Source organism: Rattus norvegicus, chromosome 20, assembly GCF_036323735.1.
Source record: "Rattus norvegicus strain BN/NHsdMcwi chromosome 20, GRCr8, whole genome shotgun sequence".
NCBI classification, from domain to species: domain Eukaryota; kingdom Metazoa; phylum Chordata; class Mammalia; order Rodentia; family Muridae; genus Rattus; species Rattus norvegicus.
In genome coordinates, this window is record NC_086038.1 from 33132915 (window position 1) to 33160068 (window position 27154).

Here is a 27154-nt window from a genome sequence, read left to right on the forward strand (position 1 = left end):
AATATTTCAATGTTGCCTACTCTGGCACTAGCCTTTATGAATTCAGATTTTAAAGGAGAAGCCCTTAGACAACATAGCACAGGAAACAATATAAGGAATGAGGTGGCCAAATAAAGGTCACATAATGTACAAAGTACTGGGGAAGAGGGAAATGAGGATAACATTTGGAAAATGAATAATAAATGTGCTTTAATGGGGTAGCGGCTTTTGAGACATTTCTGTGAAAATAGGTGAATTCTGCTGTTTTTCTTTGGTTTTTTGTTTGTTTGTTTGTTTGTCTGTGAACTTGACACAAACCTACATATATTTGGGAATAAGGGATTTAATTGAGAAAATGACTCCATAAAATTAGCCCATAGACAAGTCTGGGGAGACTGTCTTGATTGATGATTGGTTGGAGGGGTCCAGTTTACTGTGAGCCTTGGCATTCATATACACGTGGTCCTGAGGGTTAGAAAGCAAACTGACTCTTCAAGTTCCCTCTCCTCAATGTTGGGCATTTTGGTAAAGTCACTCTCAATGAGTCCTAAGAGAGTCTTACTTCCCAGGTCTCTGGTATTTCTAGAGCCCTCCCACTCCCAGGCTGCTTATCTGCTTTCATTCTCTTGGCCCTCTGGGTTTTCTCCTGTCCCCCCCAGTCTGATCCTGTTCCCCCTTTTCCCTTCCCTTCCCCCCTCCCACCCAGATCCCTCCCTCCCTCTGCCTTCTTCCCCCTTCTAAGTGGAACTGAAGCATCCTCTAGGGCCTTTCTACTTGTTACACTTCTTACAGTCTGGGGGTTGTGTCCGAGGTATTCTGTACTTTTTGGCTAATATCCACTAATCAGTAGGAGATGGGATGGAGTCAGGGACACAATGACTGGAATGTAAATAAATATAAATAAATTGTTTTAAAAAAAGAAAGCAAACTGAGCAACCCAGGAGGTGTTAGTAAGCAAGCAGCCTTGTTCCAAAGACTCTGCTTCAGTTCCTGTCTCAGGTTCCTGCCTTGAGCTCCTGCCTTGACTCTCCTTTCAAGTGCTTTGGGCCATGGTGTTTTAACAAGCAATAAAAACCCTAAGACATCTGCCAAAAACAAAGAAAGATACCCCGGAATAAATATTAAAGCAAAGGCAGAACACACACTTGGGGTATGATAGGTTCCAAGAGAGAAATAAAAAGGAAAACTGGAAATCTATTTGGAGACATTACTATAGAACCCCGAGCACTGAGTTCAATCTCAATTTCTAAGAATGACACAGAAATAGTTTTAGATGAATAAATTGATTTTTTAAGTTTTATAAATCTCTGCAGTCCCTACCTTTAGGCTGGTACCTAGTTTTGGTGACAGGAAAGCAAAGAAGAGTCCTAGTTTCATTCTGCTGCTAGAAAAGCCACTCTGACCAAGAGCAAATTGGGAAGGAAGAGTTTATTTGGCTAATACTTCCAGGTCAAATCCATCATGTAGGGAAATCAAGGCAGGAAGCTGCTTGCTAGTCAGCTTAGCAGCTTGCATACATAAGTCAGGCCATCTGCCTAGGGAGGGTGCAGCTCACAATATCCACGTTGATAAGAAGACCACACTGCACAGGCATGGCCACAAGGCAACCTGAGCTAGGCAACTCCTCAACCAGTCGTCCTCTCAGACGACTCTAGGCTTCATCAACTGTGTAACTGAGGCAAAAGAACGAGAGAATGCTGAAGCAAGGCCTGGGAATGTAGCTGTCAGTATTTACTACATACACACATAACACTCTTATTAACAGGGCTATCGACACTGGGATGGAGATCAGTTACAAATGTGTATGCAAGGTCTAGGGCACTCATTAAAGAAAAACTATTAATATAAAATAAAAATACTCATATAAAATGTTTAATTAAAATGACAGAAGAGAAAAACTGTGTCACATCAAAACACAGTAACAGAGAACAATAGAAAATATTTACACACACAATAGCTTATTAAATCAATCATACCTGTGATCATTATAAACATCCCTGGTTTAAATGCACCAATTTAAAGTAATACAATAAGTATCTAATAATACAAAAAGGTCTTTAATAGCACAAAAGTGCACCCAAATACTTGGGGTAGAGTGAGAGATAGTGACAAAATGGCAAGAAGAAATACATAAATCCATTATAGTCACTGGAGGCCTTCAACAGCTCCTCGGGATCGCCAGGCACAGAAGGCAGAATGTCAGTGGAGACACACTTGCTTGAAGCCCATCAGTCAGGCGACTGACACACAGAGTAATCATTCTTGCAGCACAGACTTCTCAAGTTCCTTTGAAACAGTCACCAGGAAATCAACATTCTGGTTCATAAATCACATCCCGAAAGTTGAAAACTCATCAAAATACCTGTCATCTGAGCACAGGTAAGTTACCCTAGAAAACACACACACACACACACACACACACACACACACACAATTAAGACATTCCAAAATAAAACAGTGATAAATAAAATATGATTTAAAGAGGAACTCTCATGGAAAATATAAAAAGTCCCAGCTAAAATATAACTGACAATTTATGAAATAAATAAAGTATGTGATAAAGTGGTTCTCAGAGGAAATTTATACCCCTGAATTTATATAAGATTTAAAATTAATCAACTAAGTCTCCAATTATAGTGAACTAGAAAAAGTAAAAAAGTTAAATCCAAAATAAAAAAGGAAAAGTAGACCTCCAAAAATCAATGAAATTAAAAATAAGAGATACAGTCTCTGCACCCAAATCCCGTGGGAGGGAGAGCTAAACCTACAGAGAGGCAGACACGCCTGGGAAACCAGAAGAGACTGCACTCTGCGCACATCCAGACGCCAGAGGAAAACACCAAACGCCATCTGGAACCCTGGTACAAGGAGGCTCCCGGAAAGAGCGGCGCAGATCTCCTCGGTTGCTGCCGCCGCGGAGAGTACTTAGGCAGTACCCCACGAGCACACTTGAGCCTCGGAACTTCAGGTAGGACCAACTTCTCCCCTGCAAGTGACCTGCCTGGTGAACTCAAGACACAGGCCCACAGGAACAGCTAAAGACCTGTAGAGAGGAAAAACTACAAGCCCGAAAGCAGAACACTCTGTCCCCATAACTGGCTGAAAGAAAACAGGAAAACAGGTCTACAGCACTCCTGACACACAGGCTTATAGGACGGTCTAGCTACTGTCAGAAATAGCAGAACAAAGTAACACTAGAGATAATCTGATGGCAGGAGGCAAGCGCAGGAACCAAAGCAACAGAAACCAAGACTACATGGCATCATCGGAGCCCAATTCTCCCACCAAAATAAACATGGAATATCCAAACACACCAGAAAAGCAAGATCTAGTTTCAAAATCATATTTGATCATGATGCTAGAGGACTTCAAGAAAGACGTGAAGAACTCCCTTAGAGAACAAGTAGAAGCCTACAGAGAAGAATCGCAAAAATGCCTGAAAGAATTCCAGGAAAACACAATCAAACAGTTGAAGGAATTAAAAATGGAAATAGAAGCAATCAAGAAAGAACACATGGAAACAACCCTGGATATAGAAAATCAAAAGAAGAGACAAGGAGCTGTAGATAGAAGCCTCACCAACAAAATAGAAGAGATGGAAGAGAGAATCTCGGGAGCAGAAGATTCCCTAGAAATCATTGACTCAACTGTCAAAGATAATGTAAAGCAGAAAAAGCTACTGGTCCAAAACATACAGGAAATCCAGGACTCAATGAGAGGATCAAACCTAAGGATAATAGGTATAGAAGAGAGTGAAGACTCCCAGCTCAAAGGACCAGTAAATATCTTCAACAAAATCATAGAAGAAAACTTCCCTAACCTAAAAAAAGAGATACCCATAGGCATACAAGAAGCCTACAGAACTCCAAATAGATTGGACCAGAAAAGAAACACCTCCCGTCACATAATAGTCAAAACACCAAACGCACAAAATAAAGAAAGAATATTAAAAGCAGTAAGGGAAAAAGGTCAAGTAACATATAAAGGCAGACCTATCAGAATCACACCAGACTTTTCGCCAGAAACTATGAAGGCCAGAAGATCCTGGACTGATGTCATACAGACCCTAAGAGAACACAAGTGCCAGCCCAGGTTACTGTATCCTGCAAAACTCTCAATTAACATTGATGGAGAAACCAAGATATTCCATGACAAAACCAAATTTACACAATATCTTTCTACAAATCCAGCACTACAAAGGATAATAAAGGGTAAAGCCCAACATAAGGAGGCAAGCTATACCCTAGAAGAAGCAAGAAACTAATGGTCTTGGCAACAAAACAAAGAGAAGAAAAGCACACAAACATAACCTCACATCCAAATATGAATATAACGGGAAGCAATAATCACTATTCCTTAATATCTCTCAACATCAATGGCCTCAACTCCCCAATAAAAAGATATAGATTAACAAACTGGATACGCAACGAGGACCCTGCATTCTGCTGCCTACAGGAAACACACCTCAGAGACAAAGACAGACACTACCTCAGGGTGAAAGGCTGGAAAACAACTTTCCAAGCAAATGGTCAGAAGAAGCAAGCTGGAGTAGCCATTCTAATATCAAATAAAATCAATTTTCAACTAAAAGTCATCAAAAAAGATAAGGAAGGACACTTCATATTCATCAAAGGAAAAATCCACCAAGATGAACTCTCAGTCCTAAATATCCATGCCCCAAATACAAGGGCACCTACATACGTAAAAGAAACCTTACTAAAGCTCAAAACACACATTGCACCTCACACAATAATAGTGGGAGATTTCAACACCCCACTCTCATCAATGGACAGATCATGGAAACAGAAATTGAACAGAGATGTCGACAGACTAAGAGAAGTCATGAGCCAAATGGACTTAACGGATATTTATAGAACATTCTATCCTAAAGCAAAAGGATATACCTTCTTCTCAGCTCCTCATGGTACTTTCTCCAAAATTGACCATATAGTTGGTCAAAAAACGGGCCTCAACAGGTACAGAAAGATAGAAATAATCCCATGCGTGCTATCAGACCACCACGGCCTAAAACTGGTCTTCAATAACAATAAGGGAAGAATGCCCACATATACGTGGAAATTGAACAATGCTCTACTCAATGATAACCTAGGCAAGGAAGAAATAAAGAAAGAAATTAAAAACTTTCTAGAATTTAATGAAAATGAAGGTACAACATACCCAAACTTATGGGACACAATGAAAGCTGTGCTAAGAGGAAAACTCATAGCGCTGAGTGCCTGCAGAAAGAAACAGGAAAGAGAATATGTCAGCAGCTTGACAGCACACCTAAAAGCTCTAGAACAAAAAGAAGCAAATACACCCAGGTGGAGTAGAAGGCAGGAAATAATCAAACTCAGAGCTGAAATCAACCAAGTAGAAACAAAAAGGACCATAGAAAGAATCAACAGAACCAAAAGTTGGTTCTTTGAGAAAATCAACAAGATAGATAAACCCTTAGCCAGAATAACGAGAGGACACAGAGAGTGTGTCCAAATTAACAAAATCAGAAATGAAAAGGGAGACATAACTACAGATTCAGAGGAAATTCAAAAAATCATCAGATCTTACTATAAAAACCTATATTCAACAAAACTTGAAAATCTACAGGAAATGGACAATTTCCTAGACAAATATCAGGTACCGAAGTTAAATCAGGAACAGATAAACCAGTTAAACAACCCCATAACTCCTAAGGAAATAGAAGCAGTCATTAAAGGTCTTCCAACCAAAAAGAGCCCAGGTCCAGACGGGTTTAGTGCAGAATTCTATCAAACCTTCATAGAAGACCTCATACCAATATTATCCAAACTATTCCACAAAATTGAAACAGATGGATCACTCCCAAATTCCTTCTATGAAGCCACAATTACTCGTATACCTAAACCACACAAAGACCCAACAAAGAAAGAGAACTTCAGACCAATTTCCCTTATGAATATCGACGCAAAAATACTCAATAAAATTCTGGCAAACCGAATCCAAGAGCACATCAAAACAATCATCCACCATGATCAAGTAGGCTTCATCCCAGGCATGCAGGGATGGTTTAATATACGGAAAACCATCAACGTGATCCATTATATAAACAAACTGAAAGAACAAAACCACATGATCATTTCATTAGATGCTGAGAAAGCATTTGACAAAATTCAACACCCCTTCATGATAAAAGTCCTGGAAAGAATAGGAATTCAAGGCCCATACCTAAACATAGTAAAAGCCATATACAGCAAACCAGTTGCTAACATTAAACTAAATGGAGAGAAACTTGAAGCAATCCCACTAAAATCAGGGACTAGACAAGGCTGCCCACTCTCCCCTACTTATTCAATATAGTTCTTGAAGTTCTAGCCAGAGCAATCAGACAACAAAAGGAGGTCAAAGGGATACAGATCGGAAAAGAAGAAGTCAAAATATCACTATTTGCAGGTGATATGATAGTTTATTTAAGTGATCCCAAAAGTTCCACCAGAGAACTACTAAAGCTGATAAACAACTTCAGCAAAGTGGCTGGGTATAAAATTAACTCAAATAAATCAGTAGCCTTCCTCTACACAAAAGAGAAACAAGCCGAGAAAGAAATTAGGGAAACGACACCCTTCATAATAGACCCAAATAATATAAAGTACCTCGGTGTGACTTTAACCAAGCAAGTAAAAGATCTGTACAATAAGAACTTCAAGACACTGAAGAAAGAAATTGAAGAAGACCTCAGAAGATGGAAAGATCTCCCATGCTCATGGATTGGCAGGATTAATATAGTAAAAATGGCCATTTTACCAAAAGCGATCTACAGATTCAATGCAATCCCCATCAAAATACCAATCCAATTCTTCAAAGAGTTAGACAGAACAATTTGCAAATTCATCTGGAATAACAAAAAACCCAGGATAGCTAAAACTATCCTCAACAATAAAAGGACTTCAGGGGGAATCACTATCCCTGAACTCAAGCAGTATTACAGAGCAATAGTGATAAAAACTGCATGGTATTGGTACAGAGACAGACAGATAGACCAATGGAATAGAATTGAAGACCCAGAAATGAACCCACACACTTATGGTCACTTGATTTTTGACAAAGGAACCAAAACCATCCAATGGAAAAAAGATAGCATTTTCAGCAAATGGTGCTGGTTCAACTGGAGGTCAACATGTAGAAGAATGCAGATTGATCCATGCTTATCACCCTGTACAAAGCTTAAGTCCAAGTGGATCAAGGACCTCCACATCAAACCAGACACACTCAAACTAATAGAAGAAAAACTAGGGAAGCATCTGGAACACATAGGCACTGGAAAAAATTTCCTGAACAAAACACCAATGGCTTATGCTCTAAGATCAAGAATCGAGAAATGGGATCTCATAAAACTGCAAAGCTTCTGTAAGGCAAAGGACACCGTGGTTAGGACAAATCGGCAACCAACAGATTGGGAAAAGATCTTTACCAATCCTACAACAGATAGAGGCCTTATATCCAAAATATACAAAGAACTCAAGAAGTTAGACCGCAGGGAAACAAATAACCCTATTAAAAAATGGGGTTCAGAGCTAAACAAAGAATTCACAGCTGAGGAATGCCGAATGGCTGAGAAACACCTAAAGAAATGTTCAACATCTTTAGTCATAAGGGAAATGCAAATCAAAACAACCCTGAGATTTCACCTCACACCAGTGAGAATGGCTAAGATCAAAAACTCAGGTGACAGCAGATGCTGGCGAGGATGTGGAGAAAGAGGAACACTCCTCCATTGTTGGTGGGATTGCAGACTGGTAAAACCATTCTGGAAATCAGTCTGGAGGTTCCTCAGAAAATTGGACATTGAACTGCCTGAGGATCCAGCCATACCTCTCTTGGGCATATACCCAAAAGATGCCTCAACATATAAAAGAGACACGTGCTCCACAATGTTCATCGCAGCCTTATTTATAATAGCCAGAAGCTGGAAAGAACCCAGATGCCCTTCAACAGAGGAATGGATACAGAAAATATGGTACATCTACACAATGGAATATTACTCAGCTATCAAAAACAACGGCTTTATGAAATTCGTAGGCAAATCGTTGGAACTGGAAAATATCATCCTGAGTGAGCTAACCCAAACACAGAAAGACATACATGGTATGCACTCACTGATAAAGGGCTATTAGCCCAAATGCTTGAATTACCCTAGATGCCTAGAACAAATGAAACTCAAGACGGATGATCAAAATGTGAATGCTTCACTCCTTCTCTAAAAGGGGAACAAGAATACCCTTGGCAGGGAAGAGAAAGGCAAAGATTAAAACAGAGACTGAAGGAACTCCCGTTCAGAGCCTGCCCCACATGTGGCCCATACATATACAGCCACCCAATTAGACAAGATGGATGAAGCAAAGAAGTGCAGACCGACAGGAGCCGGATGTAGATCTCTCCTGAGAGACACAGCCAGAATACAGAGGCGAATGCCAGCAGCAAACCACTAAACTGAGACTAGGACCCCCGTTGAAGGAATCAGAGAAAGAACTGGAAGAGCTTGAAGGGGCTCGAGACCCCATATGTACAACAATGCCAAGCAACCAGAGCTTCCAGGGACTAAGCCACTACCTAAAGACTATACATGGACTGACCCTGGACTCTGACCTCATAGGTAGCAATGCATATCCTAGTAAGAGCACCAGTGGAAGGGGAAGCCCTGGGTCCTGCTAAGACTGAACCCCCAGTGAACTAGACTGTTGGGGGGAGGGCGGCAATGGGGGGATGGTTGGGAGGGGAACACCCATAAGGAAGGGGAGGGGGAGGGGGATGTTTACCCGGAAACCAAAGAATTATTATTACGTATTAAATAAATTAAAAAAAATAATAAAAAAAATTCCTCAAAAAAAAAATACCAAAAGGAGGAAAACTACACCCTAGGAAAAGCAAGAAAGTAATCTTCTTGCAACAACTCCCAACAAAGATAGCGACACAAACAATTTCACCTTTAACAACAAAAATAACAGGAAACAAACCCTATTGTTTAATATCTCAACAATGGATTCAATTCCCCAATAAAAAGACATAGACTAACAGACTAGATACATAAACAGGACCCAGCATTTTGCTGCATTCAGCAAACACAGCTCAGTGACAAAGACTGATACTACCTAAGAGTAAAAGGCTGGGAAAAAAAAAATAAGAGATACAGAAAATTTAACAAAATAAAAATTGAACATATTTATGAGGGGAATAAATATCAGTAATTTTTGAGGTAGGCCAAGAGAAGACAGTGAAAGGCGACAAAGATGACTGATGTCATATATAAAACAAGGAACGTAACTCCAGATTCCATAGAGTTCCTCCACTCCCAGACAACTTCATAAACTCAGTGAAATGGAACACTGTCAGAACTCACAAAAGAAACTTGGAGTCCTTTAATACATTACTAAAGAAGTTCATGAAATAAGGAATTAGTAACACCCTAAAACAGAAACCATATGACACTAAACTAATCCATAAATGGACCACAAAAAAATTACTATAAAATCTTCAAAACAAAACAAAACCAGAACCTAGGAAAGGAAAGTGATAGAGAATCTGGATCATCTAAACTGGAGACCTGAGTCCCCATACAGGAGAGGCGGAACTACAAAAGAAATCATTGATAAGCTGACTTAGAGAGCCATCTGCTGGCCTCAAACGCTGTTCACATACCTTAAAACAAAACAAAACAGCCCAAAAAACAATTACTGCAAAAATTATATAATATAAAAACAACATTTATTCAGGATGAAGTTATAAGGAAATGTTGAATGGTTCTACTAAAAATACTGTTTTCAAAGGAAATTACACTAATTATTTAGCACAATAACACTCTTTCACATAACTATACTATCAATCTCAGGATTATCCCACAGGAACCTGCTGTTTTATAATTGAAATAAAGCAGATTACAAATAGGAAAGGAAATAGTATGCTATATGTGGAATCAAAGTTTAAAAAAGAAAGCTACATAACCATGCTAATGTCTATAACTTGCGTAAGTCTTATAGCTACTTGGTTTTTAGTATTTTCTGATTTCAATGTCCAATTAACTTAATTTTTTACAAATAACATATTTGGCTCTTACTCTCTTACCCTCTTACTCTTACCCTCTCTGTCCATTCTCTCCCCATTCCCCTCCCCACTCTCTTCTCTTCTCTTCTCTTCTCTTCTCTTCTCTTCCTCTCCTCCTCTCCTCTCCCTCTCCCTCTCCTCTCCTCTCCTCTCCTCTCCTCTCCTCTCCTCTCCTCTCCTCTCCTCTCCTCTCCTCTCCTCTCTCTCTCTCTCTCTCTCTCTCTCTCTCTCTCTCTCTCTCTCTCCATGTTTCTGGCTGGCCTCTCTCTTTCTCTCCTCCCTCTTCCCCCCCTCCCTCCCCCTCTCCCTCTCCTTTGCCTCTCTCTGTCTCTACTCTATCCTCTACTCCCCTCCCCATGCCCTAAATAAACTCTATTAAACACATGCGCGCGCGCGCGCGCACACACACACACACACACACACACACACACACACACACACACACACATTTAAGGGTACAATAGAGGAAAAGTCCACTTCAAACAAGTTTTGACATCTAGGAATAAAGACCTTAACAACAACAAAATAATTCTACAAACAAAAGCTTGTTATCTCCCAGCAATGTTCATTTGTCATTTTTTAATTCCAATGAAAAGAACAACTGTATTTTTCTTTTGAAAAAAATAGGCAATTGCTAAATGTATATAGAAAAATAAGGAAATGAGTTTTAAAGCGGGGGGACTCTTAAAGGGAGAGAAATAATTGAAGAATGTGGCCATATGCATTTAAATCATCACAGACCCTATATCTATCTTCCCACGGGTTATACAGGCAAGCGAGGCCTATTCATAATGTTATGCTCTGGTCACAGTTCTTTACACAGATCATGGGGAGCCTATCCCCAGTGGATACAACTGCATTGCAGCTCCTGCATGTGTGGCTCGGGGAACATTGCAAGAGGAGGAGGCAGAAAAGTTTTAATAGCCAGAATATCAGGAAATCTGCAGTACAGCAATCTCTCCTACACATGGCTGTACAAACAACGGCAGCTTCGATGGGCCTGTTAATATAAAAGGAGAAAAGTTTTCATGGGTTTCCATCCCTAGAAAAGAACTACAGGGCAACCACTGCCTGCTGGGAGAAGGATAATTAGCCTCGCACAGAGATGAGCACCCTATTGGTTGTCTAATGAAGACTGGTGAGCCTTGACACCATATATGTGAAAAAAACAGAACAGAGTCGGCAGGTTATTTATATACATATACATACATATGCATACATATACACATAGTATTCATATAACAAATACAATCAAAGCAATAGACATTATCAATTTTAGAGTGCAGGATATGGAAAAGTTTTGCAGGAGACTGCTAGGAGGGCTAGAGGGAAAGGGAAAGGGGAAATGGTGTGACTAATTTCAACTGAAAACAAAGACTATATAAGGAAGGAATAGATAGCCATGTTCTATTATCACTGTGCTTTGGATGTTGAATGTTAAACAGGATCACGGATAAAGGTGAAACTCATGAAACATTCAGTAGAATTAAGAAAACTTCATAGTAAAAAAATTAAAGAAATGAAAGTATTGGGATTTACAAAGAATTTCTATTAGAGTGATCGTCAGTGTATTTTTTGTATATGAGTGTTTTGTCTACATGTATGTAAGTGCTCCACATGCATACAGTGTCCACAGAAGCCACAAGGGAGCATCAGACCCCTGGGACTGGTATTTCAGACAGTCGTGCTTGGAGCTGAACCTGGGTCCTCTGCAAGAGCACCACGTTCCCACACTGGGCTCTCCCTCCAGCTCTGCATCACAGTAGTTTTAATTAAGATTTTCAATTCCAAACCACAGAGAGTAGAGCTGGAGAGTCACCGATTGAATAATAGGACAGACGAGCATTGGGGATAACAGAAGGGCAACAAGAGTGAGAAGCCTCACCCAGAGGGTAAGCCAGGCAGCCATGGTTAATAAAGACGAGTGGTCCCAACCACGAGTCACTGCACACCTTCTGCAAACTGCACATTCATTTGTGGGTTTTGGTGAGAAAGACTCTGTGGGGGAAAGTTCCATTTTGTCATTCGTGTGGCTCAGAGGGGTGTCCAGGTGCCATTTTGACAGAGAAAGTGTTATTTAAAACTGAGCTACTCTGGGGATTTGTGAACCAAGAACTTACAGTTCTAATTCAGAGACAGAAGTCAATCGGAGAGCCCCAAGGTGAGAGGCTTCGCTAATAATGGAGAAGAAAGGACCAGACAGGGACAAGCCTGAAAGTGCAAGTGGCAGGGGAGTCAGGCAGTACAGGTACAGAGCAGTGCAGCCTACTGTTAACATCGAGACTGTGACCACAGCATCTTGGAACCTTAAGGTCCGACAGTACAGTGGGTGCATTGACTTCTAGAGCTATCCATAATCATAAAGTTCAGTGGCAAAGACCAAGAAGCTAAAATACAAAAGCCTATAATGGCATCCGTAACCACAGAAATTGAAATTTTTCTTTTAAAAGAAACTAGCACACTGATAGACCCCTCACTCCCACCCCCGACACCATGGTAACAGAATGGCAGAATTAAAACTATGGAGATGGTAAATTATTAACAGTGCGATCTCTGTGTTTTTTTTTAAATCCTATAATTCTTCACAGAACTAGAAAAAAATGAAATATGAAAGCACCAAAAAACCTAAATAGCAAAAGCAATTCTAAGAACAACACTGAAGGACCCATATCAGCTAATGTCAAATTATACCACAGATCCACAGTAACAAAATTACCATGATACTGGCACAAAGACATACGTACAAGGTAAAATGGTGGAACCAGAGACAAAGTCACACACTACAGCCACCCAGCTTTTGACAAGGGACCAAAAACATTTTGGAGGAAAGAAACGCTTCAACAAGAGAGTGCTAAGCAAGCTGGCTGTTCACTTCCAGAGAAGAGGCATAAGGTACACAGCTTCACTTTAAACACAGGATTCACCACCTTCACGTCAGACCCGAAACTCTGCAATTCTTAACCCGTAACACATAAAGATCGGGCGGGTGAGAGGGTCACCAGGAAAGGACTCTACTGCCAACCTGAGGACCTGAGCTTGAGAAAAGCAGTTCCTACAGTGTATTCTGACCACACTCATCGTGCCACATAGTCACAGGGACACACACACATATGCACACATAATTAATGCTAAAAGATAAAAATACCCAAACATATGGGCACAGGCAAGGGCTTCCTGTAAGTCAGACAATAGTTGTAAGAATTGACAAATGGAGACTGTATGAAATTAAATTTTCAGCAGTAGAGAGACAGTCTAGAGAATGGGAGAAAGTCTTTGGCAACTACACATCTGACAGTGGATTATTACAAAGAATCTAAAAGGAATTTTAAGAATGTTATAACAAAACAAACAAGAAAACCACACCAAATTGTCCAAGCAATAAATGAGCAAATGAACAATTTTCAAAGGAAAGAATAGAATGGCCAACAGTTACACTATCAACACCTTAGCAATGGGGAAGCATACACCCATGACACCCTCTCTCACTCCAGTCGGAATGGCCATCATTCCCTCTAAAAGCCAGAAAAGCTGGGCAGGCGGAGGTAAGCACAGTGGAGGGAGGCTACTCAGGTGCGGCTGCTCGGAGAGCAGTGTGGAGCTCCTTCAGAAAAGGAACCCACAACCCACACACGGTCCGGCACCACCGCAGGAGGAAGCTACATGCACCAGAGGCTTCCACACCCACGCTTAAAGCTGCACTGTTTGCCATAGTCCAAGCATGGCACTAACCTAGACACCAATCAATAGTAGATAAAAATGGAAATGGATGCATACAGGACGGTTTTGTTCCTCTGTAAGGAAAATAAAACTGTTAGGTGCAGGAAAATGGATAAAATGGAGATCATCGTGTTAAGAAAGTAAGCCATCTGTAAAATCTATATTAAACATACAAATATGCATATATACAACAGAAATCTCATTTCTCAGAACTTCAATTTACAAAGATGTGAATAGCAAAACAATGTTAATAAAGGGTTATTCACTGTGACATCATTTGTAATATCCCCAAGTAGCAAACAACCTTAGCTGTCATGTAAGATGGTTGAATACATTACGATGTCTATAAAGTAGAAAATTAATGTAAACGTAGAGAACAAACAATGTGCATATTCTTAAGGATTGCTGTATGTACAGAGCCACATGCATTTTTATGTGTTTGTGATATGCATCAACTCCGAACAGACATCAGACGTTGATGAGAGTGCATTCATTGTGTGTGCGAGTAAGGCTGACAGAAGAGAGGGAAGAGTCGCTGGGCAGGAGCTCTGCAAACTCACGTTACTTCAGAATACGGGATATAAATACACTACAAGTGCAGATTTACTAATCCACCACAAAGTGTTCTTCGTCTCACCTGTAAACTACTCATGTAGGAGTCTTCACAATTGACATAATGTCCTAGCATAGCATGCTGCGCCCGTAGTTCATTATCCCTTATCCTTTCATGTAGGTGGTTAATTTGTTGCTTCTGCCTGCAAAACATGAAGTGAAATTACATTATGAAGAATAAACTTGGAGTTGGGGATTTAGCACAGTGGTAGAGCGCTTGCCTAGCAAGCACAAAGTCCTGGGTTCAGTCCCCAGCTCCGAAAAAAAGAAAAAAATAAATAAATCAGTCTTGAAGAATAAACTTTTTCTAAGGAACAGTGAAGAAAACTTTTAGTATGCTGATAGGTTTACACATGTAAAAGTTTTGTCTCATCTCGACCACTGAGGAAAATTAGTTAATGAAGCACTTTTTCTATGTAAGAGAGAGGGGGGGAGGAAATGAAAAGAAAAAGATAGAAAACCATGGGGTTGGAGAGATAGCTCAGTATATAAAGTGTTTGTCATCCAAGCAGGAAGAACACATTCAAATCCCCAGAACCCATGCATGTCAGGCAGACCCATATCTCTTGTAGCGTTCAGGAGGAAGAGGACAGAGGATCCCCTGGGCAGGCTGGCTAGCTACATTACCTGGAATCGGTAACCCCGGTTCAGTTAGAGAGCCTGTCTCAATAAATAAAGAGGAGAACAACGATCTGAGAAGACACCTATGATCAAATTCAGGCCTACGACATAGGTGTGAGCACACTGCACATACATGTGCACCTACACACATAACTAAATATGAATATACCACACATGCATACATACATACACACACACAAAAAGCAAGAGTGAAAGAAGCTATTTACAACAGTTATATATATTATATATGTGTATGTAAACAAATGGAAGTCTAAATATTAATTTCTGAGCTACATATTCAAAACTCCTCAACAGTATTCTTCAGAGGAAAATTAATAGGGAAAATATCCTTTCCACAAAAATAACAAATACCCACTTTTGCTTTTATAATTTTTTCCTCAGAAACTAAATTTTTACATATTCTAATTCTTTTCCTGTACCGAATTCCAAGATAGGTTAGATTATTTCTCTATTAACATAGTTGTGAAAACTGCCCGGGGTAGTATGACCTGGTGCCTCATGTGTGGCTGGCATCTGAGGCAAAGGAAGGACTGCTGGGGACCATGTCCTGACCCTGTGGAATCTAAGTCTACTGTGAGTATTGACCTACAAAACCGATCACCTGAGACAAACAGAGTATTTAAATATACTGATTCAATAATGCTATACATATGGATATAAACTATTATAGTAAAAAGTAAACTATCAAAATGTATTTAAATATTCAAATTTAACTGATAACTACAATGCAAAATAAACATCCTTCCTTCACTACAGTGTACATTGACCATGTCAAAGCAAAGGATACTTATCGTAAGTAACCATTAATATTATTTTTCCTATTCATTTTTTTCTCTTTGATTAGCACAAAAGCAGTAGGTTTCATTACAGCATCAGCATACATGTGTCACACTTGGCTCACGGTGTTCTCTCCCCTGGCATCGCTCCCCGAGGAGGTTCCGATGTCTGGTTCCTTGATATATTCCATTGTTCTATTGTCTTCCTCATTTAAGACCTCTTCCTTCCTTGTCATGGTCTCATTGCCAGTGTCATGGTCTACATTCTCTCTCTCTCTCTCTCTCTCTCTCTCTCACACACACACACACACACACACACACACACACACACACACACACACACACACACCTTTAAATTTAGGTTCTTTTAGGTTCTATACATAAAAGAGTCCATCCATTTTCCTGAATGTCATGGCTTCACTTTTTATTGTGGCTGCATAAAATTCCATAGAATGAGGTCTATATCCCATATTTTTTAAGATGTCCATCTTTTGATAGACATCTAGTCTGATTCTGTGTCTGGATTACTGTGAATAGTTTAATGATAAATATGAATGTAAAAAGTATCTTTATGGTGTGTTGACTGAGAAGTTTTTCAAGTCTATGCCCAAACTGGTATGACTGGACCACAGGGATTCCCACTGTCCGTGCTTTAAGGCGCCTCTATGGATCCCTAGAGTGGCAGTACCAGTTTACATTTACCTTTTCCAATCTCCTCATCAGTATTTGCTGCCATATGGAGTCTTAAAGACAGGCCTTCTGCCTGGAGTGAGATGGACTATGGGAGCAATTTAAATCTACACTCCCCAGTATGTTCAAGTATTCATGCCTATCGGTGCTTCTCCTTCAGAAAACGGTTTATTCAATTAATTAGGCCCTGTACTGACTGGATGACAGTGTTGTAATGTTAATTTTTACAATATCTGTATATTCAAGATCTCGATCCTCTATATAAAATAAAATTAGCAAGATTTGTTTCCACTCTGTGGGTTGTGTATTCACACTCTGCTGATTGTTTTTATAGGAGTTTGTCCATTTTTGACCCACCCCAGCCAGTGAGGCTGTCTCCATGCATCCCAGAGCACCTCACATTTTTATTACTAAAGCAAGTAATGCATGAGATGATGTTTATAGCTAGCTTAATTACATGTAAGAAGGGAACATACCTAGCCTAGTGTTATACATTATGAAAGTTGTCTTTGGTGATGTCAAAGAGTCAAGAATACTCCTCCACTGGCTTTCCCACAAATATGAGCATGCTGGAGCATCCCTTCACACCCTTGCTTTCAAGTGCTTCCACTTCTCACAATGTGCTAGACAGTTTTATATCACATTTACACAAGCTAAAGACATTTGAGAGGAGGGAACCTCAACTGAAAACAACATCCCTAAGTAACATCAGGTTGTAGGCAAGCTTGTAGGTCATTGTCTTCATTAGTGATTGCTGGGGAGGGCCGAGCCTCATTATGAATGGTGTTATCCTTGGGCTGGTGGTCCTGGGTTCTATAAGAAAGCAGGATGAGCAAGCCGTGGGGAGCAAGCCAGTAAGCAGCACCCTCCATGGCCTCTGCATCAGCTCCTGCCTCTGGGTTCCTGCCCTGTCTGAGTTCCTGCCCTGACTTCCTTTGATGATGAACAGTGCTGTGCAAGTGTAAGCTGAATAAACCCTTTCCTCCCCCAGCTGCTATGGTTATGGTGTTTTCACATCAACAGAAACTCAAACTTAAGACACAGTTAATGCAATTCTTCCTAGGACATCTTGTGGGAAGACCATGTCTGTACTCTGCCCCATTCGTAGTTCACAGTAAGTTCTGTTTCTTACACAGGCTCCCCAGTCAATTCTTCATACCACCCCCTGTTCTTCTGAGCAAGTCCTTGCTCATACTTAGACCCTAGCAGTTCCTCTAGCAGTTGCAAACATTCAGGTTTGCACTAAGGCACTGATCTATTTTGAATGGTTAGTTTTACAGAGACAGGGACCTACTTTTATTTTTCTACATGTAACAATCCAGTTTTCCCAATACCATTTCTAAACATGACTGTCTTTTCTCCAGTCTGTGTTTTGATACCAGCGTGGCTGTACCTGTATATTTTATTTCTAGGTTCATTATTAGTCTTCATGTCTGTTTTTGAGACAATACCATGCTGATTTCTTACTGTGCTTCTGTAATAATTTAAAATCAGGCACTCTGATACCTCCGGTATTGTTCTCATGATTATTCTTCTCAACTACTAAGGGATTTTGTTCTTCTAAATGTATTTTGTTAGGGTTTTGTTTTGTCTTACTGATCAGAGACAGCAGCAGGTATCCCATGTTGGCTCTGAACACACTATGGAGCCCATGGGTGATCTTGAACTTCTTTTCTGCATGTTATTTATTCTTTCAGACTCTCATACATCTATAGTCTATTTTGATTCCAGCCATGCCTCCACATGCTCTTCTTTCTAATTCCTCCTAGACCCCACACTACAACTTCTTCATGTATTTATTTAAAAAAAAAAACAACTCTGAGTTCAATTAGTGCCTCCCATATGTGCATGAGCATAGGGTCATCTACCACACGATAGGCAACCTGCCAGGAACGACACCCGGAAGAAAACTGACTTTTCACTTCAGCAGACTTCAACTGCCCATAGTCCTCTGCTAGGGGTAGGGCTTTAGGATCTCTTCCCAGACTCATGCTGGAATTTTGACTGGCTTCATGTTGAGCAGGGTTTGTTCAGGCAACCACAGCCGCTATGAATGCATGTGTGCAACAGAAACTTCTGGGTCACACAGTCTTTCCACGCCATCATCCATAATAATCCGAGCCTCAAGGAGAAGTGGGCAGGCAGCACTCACGCCTGACTCAGTAAACCAGGTGGAAGACCCAGGCTGCACAGGCCATGGGCCCAGGAAGACCCTACCTAGATTGTCTTGATACATGGACATACTACCAACCTGTCCTCTTAATACTTACCTTTATATCAATAACCACTGCAGCTCTCTAACCCCATCAAAGAAGAGTCACACTAAATGAGACCCTGAGCTCCTTATCTGCTTCCCCTATGTCTAGAGTGCTAGGACTACACGTTTATGTGGTGATGGGAACTGAATGTGGGATTTGTGTATGTTAGGCAAGCACTTTACCAAGTGAACTACATCCCCAGTTCCCAAAGAAATTTTAAATTAATATTTTTCTAATTTTATATAAGTATATCTTTGGAATTTTGATGGTAATTTTCTTGATGTTGTAGATTGCTTTGAATAATTTAGTCATTTCTACAAAATTAATTCAGCTAATCCATGAACACAGGAGGATTTTAGTCTAATTATTTGTTCCCAATTTCCTCAATGCCTTAAAGTTTTCACTGTAGAACTGTTTATTTCTTTGGTTAGGTTTATTCCTAGGTATTTTACTTTTGTTGATGCTACTGTTAAAGAGATCTTCCCATTACTTCTTGACATGTTTATCTATTGCTATATAAAAAAGCTACTAGTTTTTTATTTTGATTTTGTATTCTGTTACTTTGGTGAAAGTGTTTGTCAGGGCTAAGAGTTTTAAGTGGACTCTTAATGGTCTTTTACATATAGGATCCCCCCAATCTGAAAGAAATCATGTCATCTACAAATAGAGATAACCTCTTCCTTTAGTATTTGTATCCTACTACTACCTTTACTATATCGTCGTCATTGTCGTCATCATCATTGTTATTACTAATGTCTTAGCTTAGGTAATAATAATATCAACAGTCCTTTTTTGGGAAACAATACTGGTTTGATCTCTCTGATGGCTAGTATTTAACATCTATCTCATTTTTAAGGCTTGAGAATTCTGTGCAATAATCTCATTGACTAGATCAGGTATGTCGTTAACGTTTATCTCATCATCTTATTCTATCCCAAGGCTTCTTAGATTTGGTCTGCTCATCATATCCCAGAGTTCTTAAAACACTACTCACGCAGTTCTTTACTGATGTTTGCATGTAGCGTTTCATCAACCCCATCTTCCATTTTTGATGACTATTCCTCCTCCTCCCCCTCCTCTTCCTCCTCTACCTCCTCCTCTTCCTCCTCCTACTTTGTCTTCTTGGTCAAGCCTACTAATGATGGTTTCTGGTTGATTGAGTTTTTCATGTCCAACACTATTTGTCAAAACCTCCAATTCCTATTTATGCTGCCGAATTTTCATCCATGCTGTTGATTTTTCCCAACCCTTCTGTTAACTCTCTCCTCTGATTCCAGATCCTCTTTCTTATCTTTCATCATTTTTACCAGAAAACATTTGAAATCTTAATCTGGCGTTTCACTCATTACAATCTATTTGAGTTCAATAGTTGAAGAAGTAACATCTTTTGAAGAAGACATATTGCTTTGCCATACCACCCCAGCCCATGTTTCTGATAGATTATGTGCTGTAATTAATGTTGGTTTAGATGTCTTTTCTGGTTTGTTCTTGCTGAGCAGTCTACTATTTTCAATTCCTCCTTCCCTCATTCCCCCTCTCCTCCCTCCCTCCCTCTCTACCTCCCCCCCCCCACTCCTTTCTCTCTCTTCTCCCTCTCCCTATCCCATGTAGCCAAGCTGGCCTGCAATGTGCTATGTAGCCAATAACAGCCTTGAACTCATGTTCCTCCTACGCTCTTGTCTCTACCTTCTGAGTGCAAGGAATACAGCATTCCAACTACAACCAGTCTTAGATGGTTCTCAGTAGCAAACCTAGGGTACTATGTAGTTTAGGTAACTACTCTACAACTGAGATGTCCCCAATCCCCTTAACTTTTGACTGATCATTCAGCAAATACTAGCATTCTTTAATCCCCCTTTATGTTATTGGGTACTGAGCCCAAGGTCATGTGCTTCTGTGACAAGCATTTTAGTACTAAGCTGTGTCTCTAGCCCTGAGAAGCCTACCCTTGAACTCTCAATCCCTAGTCCAATGAGAGAGGAAAACCTTTTTGGAAGAAGCTGCTGCTTGTCCTCTGCCTTTGCTCAGGCTCTGGGCAGCTGATGCTCTGTTAAACTCCTTCTCTATTCCCACCCATTCTCTTCTAGCTGTTTCCTTCCCTACTCCCACCCATTCTCCTCTAGCTGTTTCCTTCCCTACTCCCACCCATTCTCCTCTAGCTGTTTCCTTCTCTACTCCCACCCATTCTTCTCTGGCTGTTTCCTTCCCTACTCCCACCCATTCTTCTCTGGCTGTTTCCTTCTCTACTCCCACCCATTCTCCTCTGTCTGTTTCCTTCCCTACTCCCACCCATTCTTCTCTGGCTGTTTCCTTCCCTACTCCCACCCATTCTCCTCTGGCTGTTTCCTTCCCTACTCCCACCCATTCTTCTCTGGCTGTTTCCTTCCCTACTCCCACCCATTCTCCTCTGGCTGTTTCCTTCCCTACTCCCACCCATTCTCCTCTGGCTGTTTCCTTCTCTATTCCCACCCATTCTCCTCTGGCTGTTTCCTTCTCTACTCCCACCCATTCTTCTCTGTTTCCTTCTCTACTCCCACCCATTCTCCTCTGGCTGTTTCCTTCCCTACTCCCACCCATTCTCCTCTGGCTGTTTCCTTCCCTACTCCCACCCATTCTCCTCTGGCTGTTTCCTTCCCTACTCCCACCCATTCTCCTCTGGCTGTTTCCTTCCCTACTCCCACCCATTCTCCTCTGGCTGTTTCCTTCCCTACTCCCACCCATTCTCCTCTGGCTGTTTCCTTCCCTACTCCCACCCATTCTCCTCTGGTTGTTTCCTTCTCTACTCCCACCCATTCTCCTCTGGCTGTTTCCTTCTCTACTCCCACCCATTCTCCTCTGGCTGTTTCCTTCTCTACTCCCACCCATTCTCCTCTGGCTGTTTCCAGCCATCTTTGCCTTCCTTTGTTTGTCCCATTGCCTCACACAAATATAAACAACAAATGACACTGGTTTCAGAAAAAAAAATCCCTTTCTCAAATGTTTTCTTAAGTATCTTAATAAAACACCCTTGATAATTTCAAGCGTAGACATAAATGATATACACCCATATATTTTAAAGATAACATAATGCATTAACCTTATGATACCTTGCTCAGAATAATCAATCGACTTTCTATTGAAACAAAATGAATTCTTCTTGATAACTTTGGTACTAAAATATTAAAAGTTCTTGCAATGTTACAAAAGAAATGCTTCCATAATTCTTACTCTAGACAATGTAAATTTTAAAATATATCCTTTTCATATTTAGGTGGTCTCCAATCTAATATATAGTAGTCAAAAGAACTCATGATTTTAGTGTGGCTTTCCAAATTTGACAATCTCTAAAGACATCTAAAGATACCACCTTGCAGCTCTGACAGCTCAATGTAGCATACGAAGACAGGACAGAGAATATCTTCTAAGCCATGAGTTTCACTATAGCAAGTGGAAAGCCTGTCAGAAATCAAACAGACAAACCTAGCCTCAGTTCTGAGAGCTCCTGCATGCCGTGGGACTGGAGCGGGCACACATGGGACATTAATTTGTTTGTAATTTCACATTTTAAGTAGTGAAAGCAACTGCAATTGTTTCACTGATCTAAACTGTTGTTGTCTGAAATTGTGAGTAATTAAAAAGCAGACTCACCTATCAATTACAATTTCCTTCTGCCTCAGAAGTCCTTCTTTTATTTTCAGCACTGATTCCCATTTACTGAAATCCTGGAAACCAGGAGGTGAATAAGTCTGACGAGATGATCCAGTCAAAACCTGCACAAAAAATTTACATATTGACTATGTTTTCTAAAGGGAACATCTGCATATCGTCCAGTATTTTCCCAATGCTTTCCATTAAGAATCAAGCAAACAAACAAATATCTCTCTCCTCTGCCCCACCCCCACATTAAAAAACAAAACAAAACAAAACAAAAACAAAAACAAAAACAAAACAAACAAACAAAAAAACAACCCAAAGCCAGCCAGAGAAGCCAGCAAGCAGACCTTCCAGGGTCCTGCCTCCAGTCTCTATCCCTGAGTTCCTGCCCTGACCCTCAATGGTGAACCAACTTAAAATGCCTTCATTGATCACTTATCCTTTAGGACAATCGGAAAGAGCTTTAGTAGCTAGAAGCAGTAACTAAGCCTCTCCTGCCCAGTTCTCAATCATATACAAGTAGAAGTTTTCTGACAAACAGTCAGTTATTACCTCGGGAGGCACTTCTACGGCTCAAGTAAACATTACCAGGAAGAGATAACCACAGCCCCTGAGTACCCAGACAGTAAACGTCATGATCAGATCATCATTTAACTTCATTAGCATTGCAAAATCACAAATATTTCCCAAGGTATAAAACATTACCCACAAATAGCTATTATTATTTAGATGGTTATTTGCTTCCACTATAATTGTAAAATCTAGCAAAAATGTATTTAGACTTTAAGAAAAATTTCAAATACTTAACATATATCAACAATAATAAAAACCAATATGAAAATGTAGTAAAATTTCTTTTATTGATTATTAATTTATTTACTTACTTTATTACTTATTAATTAATTAATAAGAAGATGGTAGGTGCCAGAGTATGTGAGCTATGAAAGCGGAAGGAAGAGTGGAAGGTTGAAGAGAAGGAATGGGTAAGAAGATAAAGAGACTGTGGACAGAAGATGTCAGAACTACATGAATACAAAACAAACCTGACACTTGCTAAACTAATTTAAAAGTAAGACTCTGAGTGAGGTATTACATGGGAACAAAACTGCTACCAGAAACCGTAAGTCATTGAGTAAAAGTTCACAGCCACAGGTGGGTCTCCCTCTAGAAGCTGTTGGTCCAGGAGACTCCAGTCCTTTGACATAATACAGGCAATCGCCACTATTGCGATTTGCCTCCAGATGGCGAATCTATTGCTGGAGACACCTTGAGCTCTGTTTGCAGGACCGAGAGAATCCACCAGGAACTGGGCGGTAAGCTTCCCCGCTGCTCACGAGCTTTCAGTGTTACAAGATACTCAATTGGCTACTGCAGGCAAACTGCCATCCACGATATTCAGTTAAAGACCCTGTATGCTACACTACAGCCAGCTTGGCAATATGTAGCCACTGGTGAACAGTGGAGGAATCCAACATTTTTTATTGAATTTGAGAACTGACCCATAGGAGGAAATTTAAGTCTGGTACTATAAACGGGGTCAAAAGCCTGTGTGTACCTGTTGCTGAAACAATATTTCCTTGTGGTTGATGGCTCAGCTCCGCCCACTTCCTTTCATTTTTTCCCCTCTCTACTGCTGAACCCACTGTTGAGAGCACCCCACATGCAGCAAATAGGGAGCTCTATTCCAATACACAAATGTTTGAGGACTGTAGTCTACCTATGAATGGTATCTTCTCATTAGCTACTTCCTCTGCAAATCAGCTCTCCAAAACTACCTAGCTGACTCAGAATACATGTATGTATGCATGTATATGTATGTTATGGTAATCATTGGCTAATAGCAGCCAACAGGTTACAAGTAAACAAAACAAATATCCACCATAAATGTTGGAAGTCGATAAAGGTTGATAACTTCTGAGAGGTTTTGAGTGCTATTCTGGATGTCAGTTCATTTCTGTGCTTGCAAAATTCTATTAAAGATTTCAATCAAGAATCCCTAATTTCTTTTCTATGCCATGTTTTCTTATCCATTCAACAAACACAGAAAAAAGTTCTTTATTAGGGATAGGTACAAGACAGAGACCCAGACAGGTGACAGACTCAGAACAAACTCAGGCAGCAGGGACAGACAGATCAGACATACAGCAGTCTATCCATCAGCAAACACAGACTTTGGACAGACAGAAGACACACAGGGGGAAATGAAGAACTCAAGCTGAGGCTCACTTCGCCCAAACTAATACAAGAGGAGGCTTCAATCATTACTGCGCCGTGGTGGACACATTTTGGTTCCCCCTCTGAAGTTTCTCTAATGCATTTATTGACACAGTATATATCAACAACTCTATAACTAATAAAATTAATGATTTCCTAAGAAACTGTCAATTTTTTAATAATTTCTTGGGTAATGTTTATATTAATAAAATAAGGAGGGTTTGAATGAAGTCCAAACTTTTGAGTAACGTAATGTGCTGGGTTGAATGAAAATGGCTCAGATGCTTGAATTTTTGATTCACAGTGGGTACAATGGTTTGGTAAGGCTTAGGGGGTATGCCCTTGCTGGAGGAAGTGGTACCTTATTGGAGATAGTGTATAACTTTGAAGTTTCAGAAGCCCACCCCAGGTCCATTCTCTCTCATTTTGGCATCACTGCAATTAAACTTCTTCTAAATAAAATGTGAATTGAACTGAATGAAAATATCAAAGGGTGTTTAAAAATCAGCGAGAGAGAGAGAGAGAGAGAGAGAGAGAGAGAGAGAGAGAGAGAACGAACAAGAACTGTATGGCAATAAGTGAAATTAGAAACAAGAAAATATAGCTCTATTACTATTTTGTTGTTCCTGTGATAAAATGCTCTGCAAAATCAATTTAAGAAAGGAAGGGTTTATCTTGGCTCACAGTCCCTCATAACAGAAATGCCACAGCAGCAAGAGCTTGGAGTAGCTGGTTCCACTGCACCCAAACTCAGGAATTAGAGAGCAATGAGAAATGCTGGTGCTCAGCTCACTGTCTCCTCTTTATTCAGTCCAGAATCCCATCCTATCAAATCGTTCCAGTCATGGTTAGGATGGGTCTTCTATCTCTGTCTTAGAGTGTTACTGGTGTGAACAGACACCATGACCAGGACAACTCTTATAGGACAGCATTTAAGTGAGGCTGGCTTACAGGTTCAGAGGTTCAGTTCATTATCACCAAGGTGAAAACATGGCAGGATCTAGGCAGGCATGGTGCAGGCAGAGCTGAGAGTTCAACACCTTCATCTGAAAGCTGCTAGTGAAAAACTGGATTTCAGGCAGCTAGGGTGAGAGCCTTAAAGCCCACACCCACAGTGGCACAGCTACTCCAACAGTGTCACACCTTCTGATAGTGCCACCACATGGGCCAAGTATATACAAACCATAACTGTGATAAAACCTCACAGGGGTGCCCATACGCTTAGATCTTGCCAAGGTGCCAACTAAAACTAACTCTCACAACATTTGAAGCAAGGACATAGAAGAAAATAAGTCCAAAACCAGAAATCAAGGAAGTTTAAACCAGAAAGACAATAGACAAAAAAATCAGCATGCTGAAAAAGCTTCTCACGGGTGAAACACTATGATAATCCAAAGAGAAGACGACCGTCCTAGAGCAGCTCCGGCCCACAGGCGTGCACCGCAGATGCGGGAGTGGAAGCCCTACCTACTGTGTTCTTTCTTACTGCCACTCTGCTGCTATCGTACACCTGTAAACGTGACACCAATAACCTCCACCCCACAGAACGCAAGAACAGACTTACTAACAGCCACAGGTTACACTGGCCCTCAGACCTGCCAATACTCTAGGGGTATGAAGATATTTTCTTTTAAAGGAGACGCTATCAACACACAATTTGTCCTACCTACAAGATGTGCAGGGATCAAGTGGAGCAGAAATTGAGGAATTGGCCAACCAATGACTGGCCCAGCTTGAGACCCATGCCTTGAGAGGGAGTCTATCCCTGATACTATTAAAGATATTCTCCTATACTTGCAAATAGGCACCTAGCATACCTGTCATATGAGAGGCTTCACCCAACAACTGATGGATACAGGTTCAGGGACCCACAGTCAAACATGAGGCAGAGATGGGGAGGAAGGATTGGAGGAGCCTCACACCACAAGAAAACCTACAGAATCAACTAACCTAGACCCACAGGAACTCACAGAGACTGAACCACTAACCAGAAAGCATGCATGGGACGGACTTAGGCCCTCTGCATACATGTAACAGTTGTGTAGCTTGGTCTTCCTGTGGGACTCGTAACAGCAGGAACAGGGGCTGTCTCTGACTCTGGTGCCTGTCTTTGGATCCCTCTCCTAACTGGGCTGCCCTGCCTAGTCACAAATAGAGAAGACATGCCTAGTCCTACTGCAACTGGATATGTCAAGCTGGGCTGATAAACTTGGGAGAGCTGCTCTTTTCTGGGGAAAAAGAAAAGATGTAGGAGGGCAGGAAAGAGAGAGGAGCTGGGAGAAGAGGGGGAATAGCTATAATCATGATATAAATTAATTAATAAAGAAAATTAAAATAATAAAAAATATAAAGGATAGTTCACTCTCTCACATGGAAAAGAAGACACTTTCTATGACAGTATCCCTTCCTCTATACTCTATCAATAATATATTTTCCTTAAGAACTTGCCAACAGTAAAAATCTGTTAGATAAAATCATAACTACCCATGATACTACTGTGTGGTAGTTATTTATAGTGATAGCAAAACACAGTTTTAGAAGACCTAGGTATTGTTTGAA

At 40.6% G+C, this 27154-nt stretch overlaps 1 protein-coding gene across 9 annotated transcripts in view; it reads right to left on the reverse strand.

Moving 5' to 3' along the window:
• The window catches only part of Cep85l (centrosomal protein 85-like), a 171069-nt gene that overhangs the window by 21801 nt on the left and 122114 nt on the right, over window positions 1–27154 (reverse strand). For all 9 annotated transcript variants that reach the window (XM_063278909.1, XM_017601525.3, XM_017601526.3 and 6 more), the window contains 2 exons: window positions 22376–22497; window positions 14408–14525 (listed from right to left, as the gene is read on the reverse strand). In XM_063278909.1, the coding sequence (XP_063134979.1) occupies window positions 14408–14525; window positions 22376–22497 (240 nt within the window). The remainder of the gene's footprint in view (window positions 1–14407; window positions 14526–22375; window positions 22498–27154) is intronic.